The following is a 13145-nucleotide window of genomic DNA, read 5'->3' on the forward strand; positions in this document are numbered from 1 at the left end:
CACTTTTATTGTTCTTTGCCATAAAGACTGCAGCTGAATTGTCGCAATATATACTCAATGGCCTAGATATTGAATCCATAACTCTAAGCCCGGAAATGAAACTCTTAAGCCATACACCATGTGAAGTAGCCTCAAAACAAGAAATGAACTCAGCTTCCATAGTAGAAGTAGCAGTCATGGTCTGCTTAACGCTCCTCCAAGATATAGCTCCACTGGCCAATATAAAAATGTATCCAGATGTTGATTTACGTGAATCAACACAGCCAGCAAAGTCTGAATCTGAGTAGCCAACTACCTCTAAATTGCTTGTTCGTTTGTACATAAGCTTGTAATCTTTGGTTCCTTGAAGATATCTCATCACTTTCTTTGCAGCTTTCCAGTGGTCTATACCTGGGTTACTCTGATATCGTCCTAACATTCCAACAGCAAATGCAATGTCAGGCCTTGTGCAGACCTGAGCATACATCAAACTTCCGACTGCAGAAGCATATGGAATGTTCTTCATTTGTTCCCTCTCAAGATCGTTTTTCGGGCATTGGTCCAGATTGAACCTATCACCTTTCACTATAGGAGAAACACTAGGTGAACAATTCTTCATCCGAAATCTCTCTAAAACTTTATTGATATAGGTTTCTTGAGACAAACCTAAGATACCTTTAAATCTGTCTCTATGGATCTTAATGCCAATGACATAAGATGCCTCGCCCATATCCTTCATGTCGAAATTTTTAGAGAGGAATTGTTTTACCTCATGAAGTAAACCCTTATCATTGGTTGCAAGTAAGATGTCATCCACGTATAAAACAAGAAAACAAACTTTACTCCCACTGACCTTAAGGTATATGCATTGATCCATAACATTTTCAACAAAACCAAATGAAGAAATTATGTTATGGAATTTTAAATACCATTGACGGGATGCTTGTTTTAAACCGTATATGGATTTCTTAAGCTTACAAACCAATTGCTCACCATCACTAGAGGGGAATCCTTCAGGTTGTTTCATGTAAACCTCCTCCTCTAGCTCTCCATTAAGAAATGCAGTTTTCACATCCATTTGTTGCAATTCTAAATCAAAGTGGGCTACTAATGCCAATATAATGCGCAAGGAATCTTTCTTAGATACAGGAGAAAAGGTTTCCGTGTAATCGATTCCTTCTTTCTGAGTGAACCCCTTTGCAACAAGTCTGGCCTTGTATCTCTCAATGTTGCCTAATGAGTCTTTCTTTGTCTTAAAAACCCATTTACAACCAATGGTTTTCACACCATTAGGCAACTCAACAAGGTCCCAAACATCGTTGCACTTCATGGAACTCATCTCATCCTTCATGGCATTGTACCACAATTCAGATTCTTTGCAACTCATGGCTTGTGAAAATGATTCGGGATCATTTTCGGCTCCTATATTATAGTCAGATTCTTGTAGATACACTACATAATCACTAGGAATTGCTGACCTCTTAGTTCGAGCAGACCTTCTTAAGGTTGTACCAATATCTTCCAAGGAAGTATGAGGTTCAACTTGTTGTTCAGAAGTGTTAGGCAACTCCTGATCAACTTGGTCTACTGGAATGTTGTCAACAACTTGTGGAACTTCAATGACTGGTTGAACTTCATCGATTGTTCGTTCAACACCCGTTTGTACTTGAGGGGTGTTATGAACAATAAACAATCTATCACTTGAAGTGGAAGGTTGAGACTCTGTATGATCAATATCAGAAACTATGTTTCTAAATTGATCGCTCCCACTGACCAAGTCATATTCAAGAAATTTAGCATTTCTCGATTCCACAATCCTAGTGCTGTGAGATGGACAGTAAAATCTGTACCCCTTAGACTTTTCAGCATATCCAATGAAATACCCACTAATAGTCCTTGGGTCCAGTTTCTTCTCCTGTGGATTATAAATTCTCACTTCAGACGAGCATCCCCAAACGCGCATATGTCGCAAACTCGGTTTCCAACCTTTCAATAACTCAAATGGCGTCTTTGGGACAACCTTGGTTGGAACTCGGTTTAATATATACACAGCTGTCTTAAGTGCTTCAGTCCACAAGAATTTAGGAAGTTTTGAGCTGCTAAGCATACTCCTCACCATGTCCAATAAAGTTCGGTTTCTTCTTTCTGCTACACCATTTTGGTCTGGAGAACCAGGCATGGTGTATTGGGCAACAATCCCATGCTCTTGAAGAAACTTCGCAAATGGCCCAGGTGATTGTCCATCTTCCAAGTATCTACCATAATATTCTCCACCTCTATCTGATCTCACAATCTTAATTTGTTTACCATATTGTTTCTCTACTTCTGCCTTGAAGACTTTAAAGGCATCTAAAGCTTCATTTTTATTATGAAGTATGTAGAGATACATGTATCGTGAGAAATCATCTATGAAAGAGATGAAGTATTTCTGACCATGAGAGTCCATGTCAAGACTACATATATCAGTATGTATGATCTCTAGTATGGTGGAACTCCTAGTAGCACTTCTCTTTGACTTATTGGTCTGCTTACCCTTAATGCAGTCCACACAAGTCTCAAAGTCAGTAAAATCTAGAGTACTAAGTACCCCATCATTCACCAATCTTTTGATTCTATCTATGGAGATATGACCTAATCTCCGGTGCCACAATGTAGAGGAATCCTCTTTTACAACACATCTCTTAATGCCAGTTTGGACATGCAATGAATTATGAGCAGTATCATTTTGTAAGAATATACAATAAAGACCATCAGACAAGATACCATTCCCAACACATTCAGATTTATAAATCAAACTGAAAGATGTTTCTGAAAAATGAAAGGAATATCCAAACGGTACAAGTCTAGAAACTGAAATCAAGTTTCGTGAGAAACTTGGTACATAAAAAGTCTTTTGCAATTCTAAAACAAAACCACTATTTAAAGTTAAATAACATATCCCTATTGCTTCCACATGCGAGCCCATCTTGTTTCCGGATAAGATGAATTGCTCACTTGTCACTGGCTTCCTTAGGTTTTGCATACCCTGCAAGGAATTTGAAATGTGGATTGTAGATCCAGAATCAATCCACCATGTGTTGGTATTTACATTAACCATATTAGATTCATAGCAAACAAATGAGGTAGGGTTACCTTTCTTCTCAAGCCAATTCTGAAATTTCAGACATTTCTTCTTCACGTGTCCTTTCTTTTTACAGAAAAAACACTTTTCGTCTTTCTTAATGTCAGATTTGGGAGGAATTTGTTGCTTCCCTTTCTGACTAGCTTGAGATTTTCCTTTCTTTCCTTTCCTTTGCGTCACCAGCATGACACTTTCTCCTTGTTCCATCAATAACCTTCCTTCCTCTTGAACACACATGGTCATCAATTCATTGATAGACCACTTATCCTTATGTGTGTTGTAAGAGATTTTGAAAGGTCCATACTGAGGTGGAAGAGTGTTAAGAATAAAGTGCACCAAGAAAGATTCAGACATTTCTACCTCGAGTTTCTTCAATTGAGCCACAATGTCCCCCATCTCCATGATATGTTCACGCACACCTCTTACACCGGTGAGCTTCAGGGATGTGAACTTCATAATTAGGGTGCTTGCCAAGGCTTTATCTGAAGTGACGAATTGCTCGTCAATAGCCTTTAGCAATTCACGGACATTCTCATGTTGCTCGATTGAACCACGTATACCAGCACTGATTTTTGTCTTAATGTACATCACGCTAAGGCGATTAGATTTCTCCCAGCGTTCGTACAATAAAATTTGTTCAGGTGTGCTGGTATCTGTGATCTTATGCGGTTCATCTTTCCTTATAGCATAATCTATGTCCATGCACCCTAATTGAAGAAGAATTCTCTCCTTCCATATCTTAAAGTTATCTCCTCTAAGTTCGGGAACCTCACAACGAATATCAGATATGCTAGGTAAAACTGCACAAAAGGATTAGAAGCTTATTAAAAATTTGAGGCTTTAATATAAATTCATGCTTTACCAATGTAGAACATGCTTAAAATTGAATCTAATTTTATTAAAAATTGCCTGTGGGCTAAATCTTTAATTCAATAAGATTCATTATCTTTATGATAGACTTTATCAAACTATTTTATTAAATCATGAAATTTATTCTAAATATAGTTTGATATTTTCTGTCTATAATCTTTATGATAAACTTATTAAATTAATTCTTCCTAACTCCTGTGGGTAAATTAGAAAAAATTAATTTTAATATTTTATCCTAATTAATTATATAAACATAATGAAAACCCTGTGGGGTAAAACATCATATTTATATAGTTAATTACAATTAATGTCCATAATGCGATCCTTATTAATATATAATTTTTTATATATAATTAAGGATGCTGTGGCTATTCCTTAATTATTTAAAAAATCATATGGATTCACTAGACATTAAAATCATATGATATAATTTTAATATATCTAACTAAATTTTAGTCAACAATGTCATCAATTAGGCTATATATTTTACACATACAAACATATAAATTAAAATAAATAATTTAATTTGCATGTATAAAAATCACACATAATTTAGAATAATTTAAAAGGAATTCATATTATGAAAGGGTACCTAAATCCATATAAAAACAATTAATTCAAAACCAATAAAATAATTTATTAGATTTAACCCATGGCCCAATACACAAGGACCTTTAATAATTTTATTGGTCACTAATAAGCCTAATGGGTCCAAAAGTAAAAACCCAATATCTCTCTAGTTTTTATTTATTTATTAATTTATTTGTTCCAACATTCAGCACGTTGGCATCATAACCACCCTAGTCTCCTGCAGCCGCATCATCCGCGGCACCAAAACAACACCTCAAATGGCGCTTCTGGAACGCCCGAAAATGGTGCCTGCAGCGGCGCTTGACTAGTTCCTGAATGGCGCTTGCAGTGGTGCCTGAATGGCACTCGGAACAGGCACCTGCATCGGCGCTTGAACAGCGCCTGAATGGCGCTCGTAACAGGGGCTTGCAGCGGCAAAGATCAGCGCTTGAATGGCACTGAAATGAGTGCCTGAATGATGCTGGAATGAGTGCCTGAATAATGCTCAGAATTGGCGCCTGAATGGCGTTTGGAAATGGCACTTGCAGCCCCTTTGACCAGCACCAGCAGCGGCGCTTTAATGTCGCTTGAATGTGGGGCCTGTAGTGGCTGAAACTGCAGCCCCAAAAGCACCGAAAATGGCTCTTTTGGAACACCTTAAATGGTGCCTGCAGCGACGCTTTGAATAGCACCTGCAGTGGTGCTTAATGGTGCTCTAAATGGGGCTCGAAATGGCGCATGTAGTGAATATATATATATAATATATGTATGTAGATAGAGAAAGAAATGGGTTTTTATGGTGAAGAAATAATCTAGATCAAAGACGTTGTAGTTGAATGGGTGGCATGGCTGTAGGTGGAAGTAAACCACAAAAGCTGAACCATTTCACCCAATTTCTTGTTCTATTTGATTTTATTTCCAGAAAGGAAACAATTATCTAAGCAACTAACACCAAGGCAGAGGCAAGATTGCAAGGCTCTGATACCAAATGTAAGTAATTCATAATGCATATAAACAATCTTAATTTGTAACTTATGCCATACTTACCTCCAGCCATTGTTGGGTTGCAAGTCTTTGGTTTCCAAAACTCTATCTCTCCTTATGGATGGTGTAGTTTCTGAAGATTTTCAGCAGCATGAGAGAGGAGCTCGGGACCAAGACCGATATTTAAAATACAAAGAAAACGTGGCTTCCCATCAAAGCCACGTTTCTCTGATTTGCCACACGATGAGCAGTTGAGAGAAACGTGCTCCTTAACAGCAGCTACATGATGAAGGACGTGGCCAAGTGTTGGACCACTTCAGGGCAGCGGAACGTGGGTGATTTGATAACACAATATGATATATGATCATAATAGAAAAATTAATTAATCAGGTTGTTTTAATTTTGTATGATTAGAGTTTTTATTATTATATTATTGTAGACCCGGGTGAGCTGGGCATTTCATTTGGAGGAGTGGGGGACAACCTCTGCATAGGGGCGGGCTGCATGGGACGTGTGGAAAAAGACACTACCACCTTGCCATGGTGGTGGTTGAGGATGGAGACCTTTTTACTCAATGGTGAGCAATGGAATTGGTGGAGGCTTGGAGGGGAGGAAAAATGATGAATAGAAAAACGGAGTGAGTACCAGCTATAAGGGGGTCGGAGAAGAGGAGATGAGCTGGAATGTCATGAGGAAGGGATTCGAGAGAGAGAGGCTGGCCAGAGAAGAAAAATAGGGGGGTTTTCAAAAAGAATATTAAGAGAGGTTGAGTTGAGCAAATGAAGGGGAGCTGGGTATGGTAGATGAGTTTTCTGATATTCAGGGGTTTGAGTGAGAGTTGAGAGGAGGATTCCGAGGAGAGAATGAGAGTAAGCATATTCTAGAAAATGTATGAAACAAAAGGAATGAGAGGTTGTGAGAAAAACTATTTTTGAGATAAAGAAGCAAGGAAAAAAAGAGCCAGAAGAGAAGAAGCTGAACAAGCTTTACTTGAGGAGCTCAGGTATGGCCACTATGGATATCCTTACTCTGGATTTATTTGTTTTCCTTCCCTGCCATTGTTGATTTTGAGTATCATTTGTCGTTGGTTTGGGTGTGGATAGTCACAGGCCACACAAATGATGTTGTTGACCTCTTTTGTAATTTGGCTAAAGTTGATTCATATCTTATTTCTTTTGGCTCTATTTAAGAAAAATTTGTCATTATAGCTTTCCTGTAGAATGACTGAATAATACTTGTGCTCTTGTTTTAAAATTCATTCAGATTCACTTACCTATGTTTAAACTCGTTAATTTTTTTATTTCGCAAACCTTGTTCCTCTTCGTTCTTCACCATCAACGTCGTCATCCTTGACGACGTCTTTATGGCGAAACTTCATTTCCAGTTCTGTAGGTTTCAATGTAGCTAAAAAGGTGAGTCTACAGCTAGAAGTTTCCATCATTTTGTGATTTGCATGAGAGTTAGCAGCCCCACCACTCATTTCTCATAAACTCCATCCCGAGCTCTCATACACGTGGTTCAACTTGCGTGGCCACCTACAATGCATGGGAGCAACACCAGATAGCTAAAACTATAAGTCTAACACTGAATAATGAGGATAGGGAGGCCTAGGAAGCATGCAAAGAAGCTTTGTTAGTGTCTAAGCTTGGTTCAAGGTTTAAGGCTTTAGATTCTAACAATTTGGACATGGATATTGGCTGCTGCAAAGAAGGTTGAATCAAGTGATAGTTCAAGCTTTGACAACCGTGATGATTCAAACTCAGATGCCCAATTGAATGGTATGATGAACGCCCTGCAAATGATGGATGTCCAAGCCTTGTATGGCAAGGTTTTTATTTTTTTTATTTTTTTTATCGACCTGAGCTGCCAGAGTTTTGTTCAAGGGACAGATCCTTAGTCATCAAGGGCTTAGGTGCTACCTTTCTAATGGAACTGATGATTACAACAACGAAAACATCTCACAATTGCACCTTGGGCCCCACGTGCGCATGGCCACCCTCTAGTTCACCACCCAAATGCCAAGTGTCATCCTCTTAATTCTTCATCTTTTGATGTCAAAATTTATTTTTTTTAAACTCCAATTTTCAAATTTAATTTTCAAAACTCTAGATTTTCAAATAATTTTAATTCCACTTCGATTTTCAAATAATGTTAAGTCATTTCTCTTCTTCTTCCTTCCTTAGGATTTAGAGTCATCAAAAATCTCGTTTTTAATAAATTTGTTGCCATTTTTCTCTCTAGGCATGCATTTTCATAAATTTTCTTTGATTTAATTTTTTTTTATTTTCTTGATTTTTAATAAGCATGAATGAATTTTTCATAATTCCAAAATAATGAAATTTATGGGATTAATTCATGCAAAATCAATTGGGCTTTAGTGGGGCCCAACATCCATAATGTTTTTATGAAAAAATGATTTGAGTGAAGTGCATAATTGTCATTGATGATTTCTTGCTCTGTTTTGTGACACCTGCAATATGTTTTGTATTCTTTATTGTGCACTAACCTTGTTTCATGATAGCGTGCTATTACTTGCTATTAAAGTACGATCTCATTCCCACTTTGCTTATTCTTATACATGATTCGTTTTATTATTTGATCATTTCATTGGTATCCACTGATTTTCTTATCAATTGTCACACTTGCCTCACCTTATTTAGTAGACCCATTTTAAGGACTTAGAGGAGTGTTACGACTCACCACCGTACCTTCCTAATAGGTAACCTAACCCCCGGACCTAGACTCAATTTTTCACAGACCTGTTTTTCCTTCAGGAGTCACACTTGAGGTTTTTCTTTCTTATTTTGTTTTCCCTTTGAAAATAAAACAAAAATAAGTAGCGACTCCAAATCTCTTCTAAAAATCATATTTTTCACCAAATAAATAAAAAAGCGAGTCTCGCCGTCAAGTGGGAACACATCATGCGAAACGTGGGTCTACAATTATGTAAATAAATTTTTATATCTTCCCATTTGTTTGTGTATGTTATGCTGAGTTTAAATTGTGGTTTTAAGCATGCTTAAGTTTACCATACCTTCCTTAGGTGGAAGGCCCCTCACTAGCATTTCATTTGATTACATTAGAGATGGAGTTTTTTATCAAGTTATATTACATTGATAGAGTGTAATTAATTATAATATTTTGAGCTTGATTAATATTATAATTATGAATTTTTTTCAAGCCTTAGATGCCCATTTGTAGATGTATTTATTTAATTTATGTGGGTCCCCACTTTCATCTAGTAACCCCTCTCTTGGCCTGGTATTGAATGAGCTAAGTGTCACTTGGGCAACAACTACTACATTCATTACATAAGAGGTAAATATATTGAATTGTTACGTTAAGAGAAATAATGAACATAAATGTTTGAATTCAAACACAAAAACTATTATTCATAAAGACCAATTATTGATATGTAAAACATTAAAGAGACACAAAAGTTACAACTCTATCAAAATAAAAGACCACCAAACATTGAATTTAGGTATGAAAAATAATTTCCTAGAAAAACTATTGTCGTTTTAAACACTAACTTAAGCTTTGTTGGAGGTATGCTCATCATCCATTTGGAGGAAACTAGTTGAAAATGAAATTGTTATCCATGCACCAACAATTTAGGTATATTCTAAATTGAAACAATAATTAGGATAAAGGATTGTTTCACCACCCACTTACCTCACCAATTTTTATTTATAAGAGATATCATTTAAAAATATTTAAAATTTAATATTAGGTTTATTAGTTGATTGCCAACTTGGACATCTAACAATTGTGACATAACATAATTTTATATTTTTATTTATAAGAGGATCAACTAGTTTTTTTTTTTTGATAAAAAATTAATTAATTAATTGAATTGTGAATTTTGATTTTTTTGTATTAAGAGACAATATTTGAAAATAAAATAAGACTTCACTTTAAAAAATAAAAATAAATTAATCCAATATGTTGTTCTAGTCTTTTCTTGGTGCATGCAGCCAGCGCATATGACCTCTTGGAGGAGCTTAGCTTGAAATGATTTATGAATTAAAAAGTATGCATTATTGTGAATTTACTGATTTTCAGACATTGCATATCCGTCTAATACTCGTACTTTGGTTTCTAGTTATCTCATATCTCTATTATTGAGAGAAGGCCCCATATGGGTTTTTGAAATAGAGAGATATTATGCATTTATTGGGCTGTTGTTTTTTAAAACTGTTCTGAAAAATAGTTTTTAAGAACAATTTTTAAGAACAGTTTTTGGTGTTTTAAAAAAAAAAAAAATTGTTTTTGAAAATTGAATTCTGGAAAATAGGGGCCTGTTTGGTTGCTGTTTTTGAAAACTATTCTAGAAAACAGTTTTTGAGAACAGTTTTTTGGTGTTTTTTTTAAAAAAAATCGTGTTTGGGAACTGAATTTTGAAAAACAGTTTTTGTTCTAAAAAACAAAAAAACATGTTTGGTTGAGTTAATAAAAAAAAAATTAGAACAAATAAAACAAAAAACACGTTTTAAAGATATTTTTTTTTCTTTTCTAATTAATAAAATATTTTCTTCAAGTAATTTTATATTATAAATTTATAAATAATTTTTAGATATATAGTTCATTTAAATTAAAAAAATTATTTATTTTATTAATTTAAAAATAAAAATATTTTTTATATTTTTTTAAAATAAATCAAACATAATAAAATTATTTTTATTAATATTTTTTTATTTAATCTTTAACTTTATTAAAAATTACAGCATATTTTATTAAGTGGAGATAAAATTGTTCTCATGATGTTAATTTTTTTTTATCTCTACTAAATCTAAAATTCAAAATGCCACCCACTTCTCCACCCACTTCTCTCATCGGGCATCAAGAAGCCCTTTTCTGAAGTTGCCCTCCAGCCGAGAGAATCCCTAAAAGGCCCTATTTTCCTCTGCCACTCTCAATCCTCGCAGGTACTAATCTAATCATGTTATTATTATTATTTTTTTTTTGCAACCCCCGTTTGATTCCCAAGAAAATCCATCCCCCATTCGATTTCCGGGAAAATTCATCCTCGTTTGATTTCCGAGAAAATCCAAGCAAAAACCCTGCAACCCCCGTTTGATTCCCAAGAAAATCCATCCCCCATTCGATTTCCGGGAAAATTCATCCTCGTTTGATTTCCGAGAAAATCCAAGCAAAAACCCCAAGGAAAACCAAAAAAATGGATTTTCTTTTGCTCCCTGCGTTTTCTGGATCCGTTTTAGGGGTCTCTTTGCTATTGTGCGATTGGATTTAAATTTCACGAACCTTGAATCAAAACTGAGAAACGGGAAAAATCAAGAAGAGGCGAGCCACTGTGCTGGAAAAGAGATGAAAACGGGAAGAAAAAAAAAAAAACACGGGAAACAGATTGTTTTTTTTTTGTTTAATTTTGTTCTGTGAACAGTAAAAAAACGGGGAAAACAACATTTTGTTGTTCTCTAAACAGTGTCATTTTGAGAACACGGGGAACAACAAAAACAAAAATGACTCTCTCAACCAAACGAGTTTTTGGTGTTTTTTGTTTTCAAGAACAGAAAACAGTTCTTGAAAACACTAAACAAACAGGCCCTAGTTTTTTATTTAAAAAAAAAAAGTGTTTGATTGAGTTAATAAAAGAAGTTTTTTAGAACAAGTAAAATTAAAAACATATTTAAAGGTTTTTTTTCTTCAATTAACTTGATATTGTAAGTATATAAATAATTTTTAAATTAATATTTTATTTAAATTAAAAAAAAATTATTTTGAAATTTATTTACATCAATTATAATTTTTGTTAATTTTCAGAAGATAAATATGAACATAGATAAATAAATGTAAAAATTAATAAAATAAAAATAATTCAAATATAAATATAAATTTTATACCATTTAAAAATAATTATTGATTTCCTAATATAATTTAAAATATTATAAGATAAAAAAAAATTACATGATATAATAAATTAAAAATGATTCAAATGTAAATATAATCTATTTACCATATAAATATATGTCAGATGTTGATCAACATATAAATGTACCTTATACAAACCATATTATTATTTATTAAATATGATATTGCATATAAATTATAAAATTTTCAAGTTTTTTTTTTATAATGTATAAATTATGAATGACTAAATATTACTTTACCAAATATTAAATTTGATACTTATTTAATTATGATGTTGCATTATAAATTATAAAATTACAAGTTTACCAAATATGGTTCTCCATATCCTAACAACCACCAGCAAATCCCCAAACCCAAAGCTCTCCTCCAAATTCCAATCACAGTCGAGGGTTGTCAGAGCTGGAGAAGGAATCTTATGTTTAGTCCCGGCGTCGGCGACGATGAGTCACCATCCACTGGCATCGAAGCTCCCGTAGTTCGTCAATTGTAGTAAGGTAAGGGAGCTCTCATCCCCTGATCTCTCATCTTAATAGACTTTGGAGGTAACGGTTGGGTTAAATGAGAATACTTCTTCTCCTTCTTTAATCTTCATGGCAGACAAGATTGATGGTTTGAAATTGGGATTTGAGAATCTCATAATCGGACTCGTCATACCTAGTATCAGACTTAGCGCGGTCAATGTCGTGGTGGGTACGACTTGGCTGACTTGACAGATATTTTGAACCCTACAACCACTCTTTTCCACCCTATTGCCACGCGTCGTCGCTCACGACATCTCTACCTGTGGCCTTGCCCTTCAAAGCACTGCACGGTCATTGATGCCTTTCACACCCACAACCATTCACTCATGCCAAGACCACCATGGTAAAGCCAACATGGCTACCATCTTCATCCTCCATGACCTTCATTTCATGTTGCTGAAGGAGAAACCACATGTAGGGAAACACAAAAAAAACAAAAGAAGAAAACACAGAGAACAACTCTTCCTTGAATAGTGAAGAAAACAACCAAAACAACTTCTTTTTTTCTCTGAAAAGAGGCCTCTCAAGAACACAGGAAACATAAAAAACAAAAATCATCCCTTTCCCAAACATGTTTCCAGTGTCTTTTTGTTTTCAAGAACAAAAAACGGTTCTTGAAAACAACAACCAAACAGGCCCTATATATGTAGCTGGACCTCCTTATCATTTGATCGGAAACGAACAAAAAATTACTCCATTCATCCATCCCCATTTCTTTAAGCCACCCACCCACAGTGCTTTCCAAATTAATATAACATAGCTAGCAAAGCTAAATGATGAATCAAGCCTCCACATGCAAGTCCTGACCCATCTTGAGAAAATTGTGTTTTAAATTATATTGGATAAGGATTCTTAATGTTATATAGGTATGAACTTCTCTTAATTATGTAGACACATTTTTAAGGTGCGAGAGTCTATTAAACCTATAATGAACAATATTGACATGACGGAGAGTGGATCTGTGGACCCCGCATTTTGCTCGACGTGTTCCCACTTGATGGCATGAGTCCTTTTTTTTTACTTATTTGGTGAAAATTTGATTTTTAGAAAAGACTTGGAGTCAACATTTATTTTTGTTTTATTTTTAAAGGGGAAAAACAAAATAAAAAAGAAAAACCCTAAGTGTGACTCCTAAAGGAAAAAAAATATGTCTGTGAAAAACCAAAGTCGAGTCTGAGGGTCAGGTTACTTATTGGGAAGGTAAGGTA

At 34.9% G+C, this 13145-nt stretch overlaps 1 protein-coding gene across 1 annotated transcript; it reads right to left on the bottom strand.

The window, feature by feature from the left end:
* Positions 1–1822: 1822 nt before the first annotated feature.
* Positions 1823–5854, bottom strand: LOC104882131 (uncharacterized). Its single transcript, XM_059733859.1, has 3 exons — positions 5588–5854; positions 3112–3900; positions 1823–3004 (listed from the first exon to the last, which is right to left on the bottom strand). Exons 1-3 carry the CDS (start codon positions 5595–5597, stop codon positions 2970–2972), a joined length of 834 nt encoding a protein of 277 aa, XP_059589842.1. The 5' UTR covers positions 5598–5854; the 3' UTR covers positions 1823–2969.
* Positions 5855–13145: the final 7291 nt, after the last annotated feature.

This window comes from Vitis vinifera, chromosome 16, assembly GCF_030704535.1.
Source record: "Vitis vinifera cultivar Pinot Noir 40024 chromosome 16, ASM3070453v1".
NCBI classification, from domain to species: Eukaryota; Viridiplantae; Streptophyta; class Magnoliopsida; order Vitales; family Vitaceae; genus Vitis; species Vitis vinifera.

Coding starts and splice junctions, on each gene's coding strand:
- LOC104882131 (XM_059733859.1), bottom strand. Junction 3,005..3,111: donor GAATTGGCTTGAGAAGAAAG/GTAACCCTACCT, acceptor AATTCCTTGCAG/GGTATGCAAAACCTAAGGAA.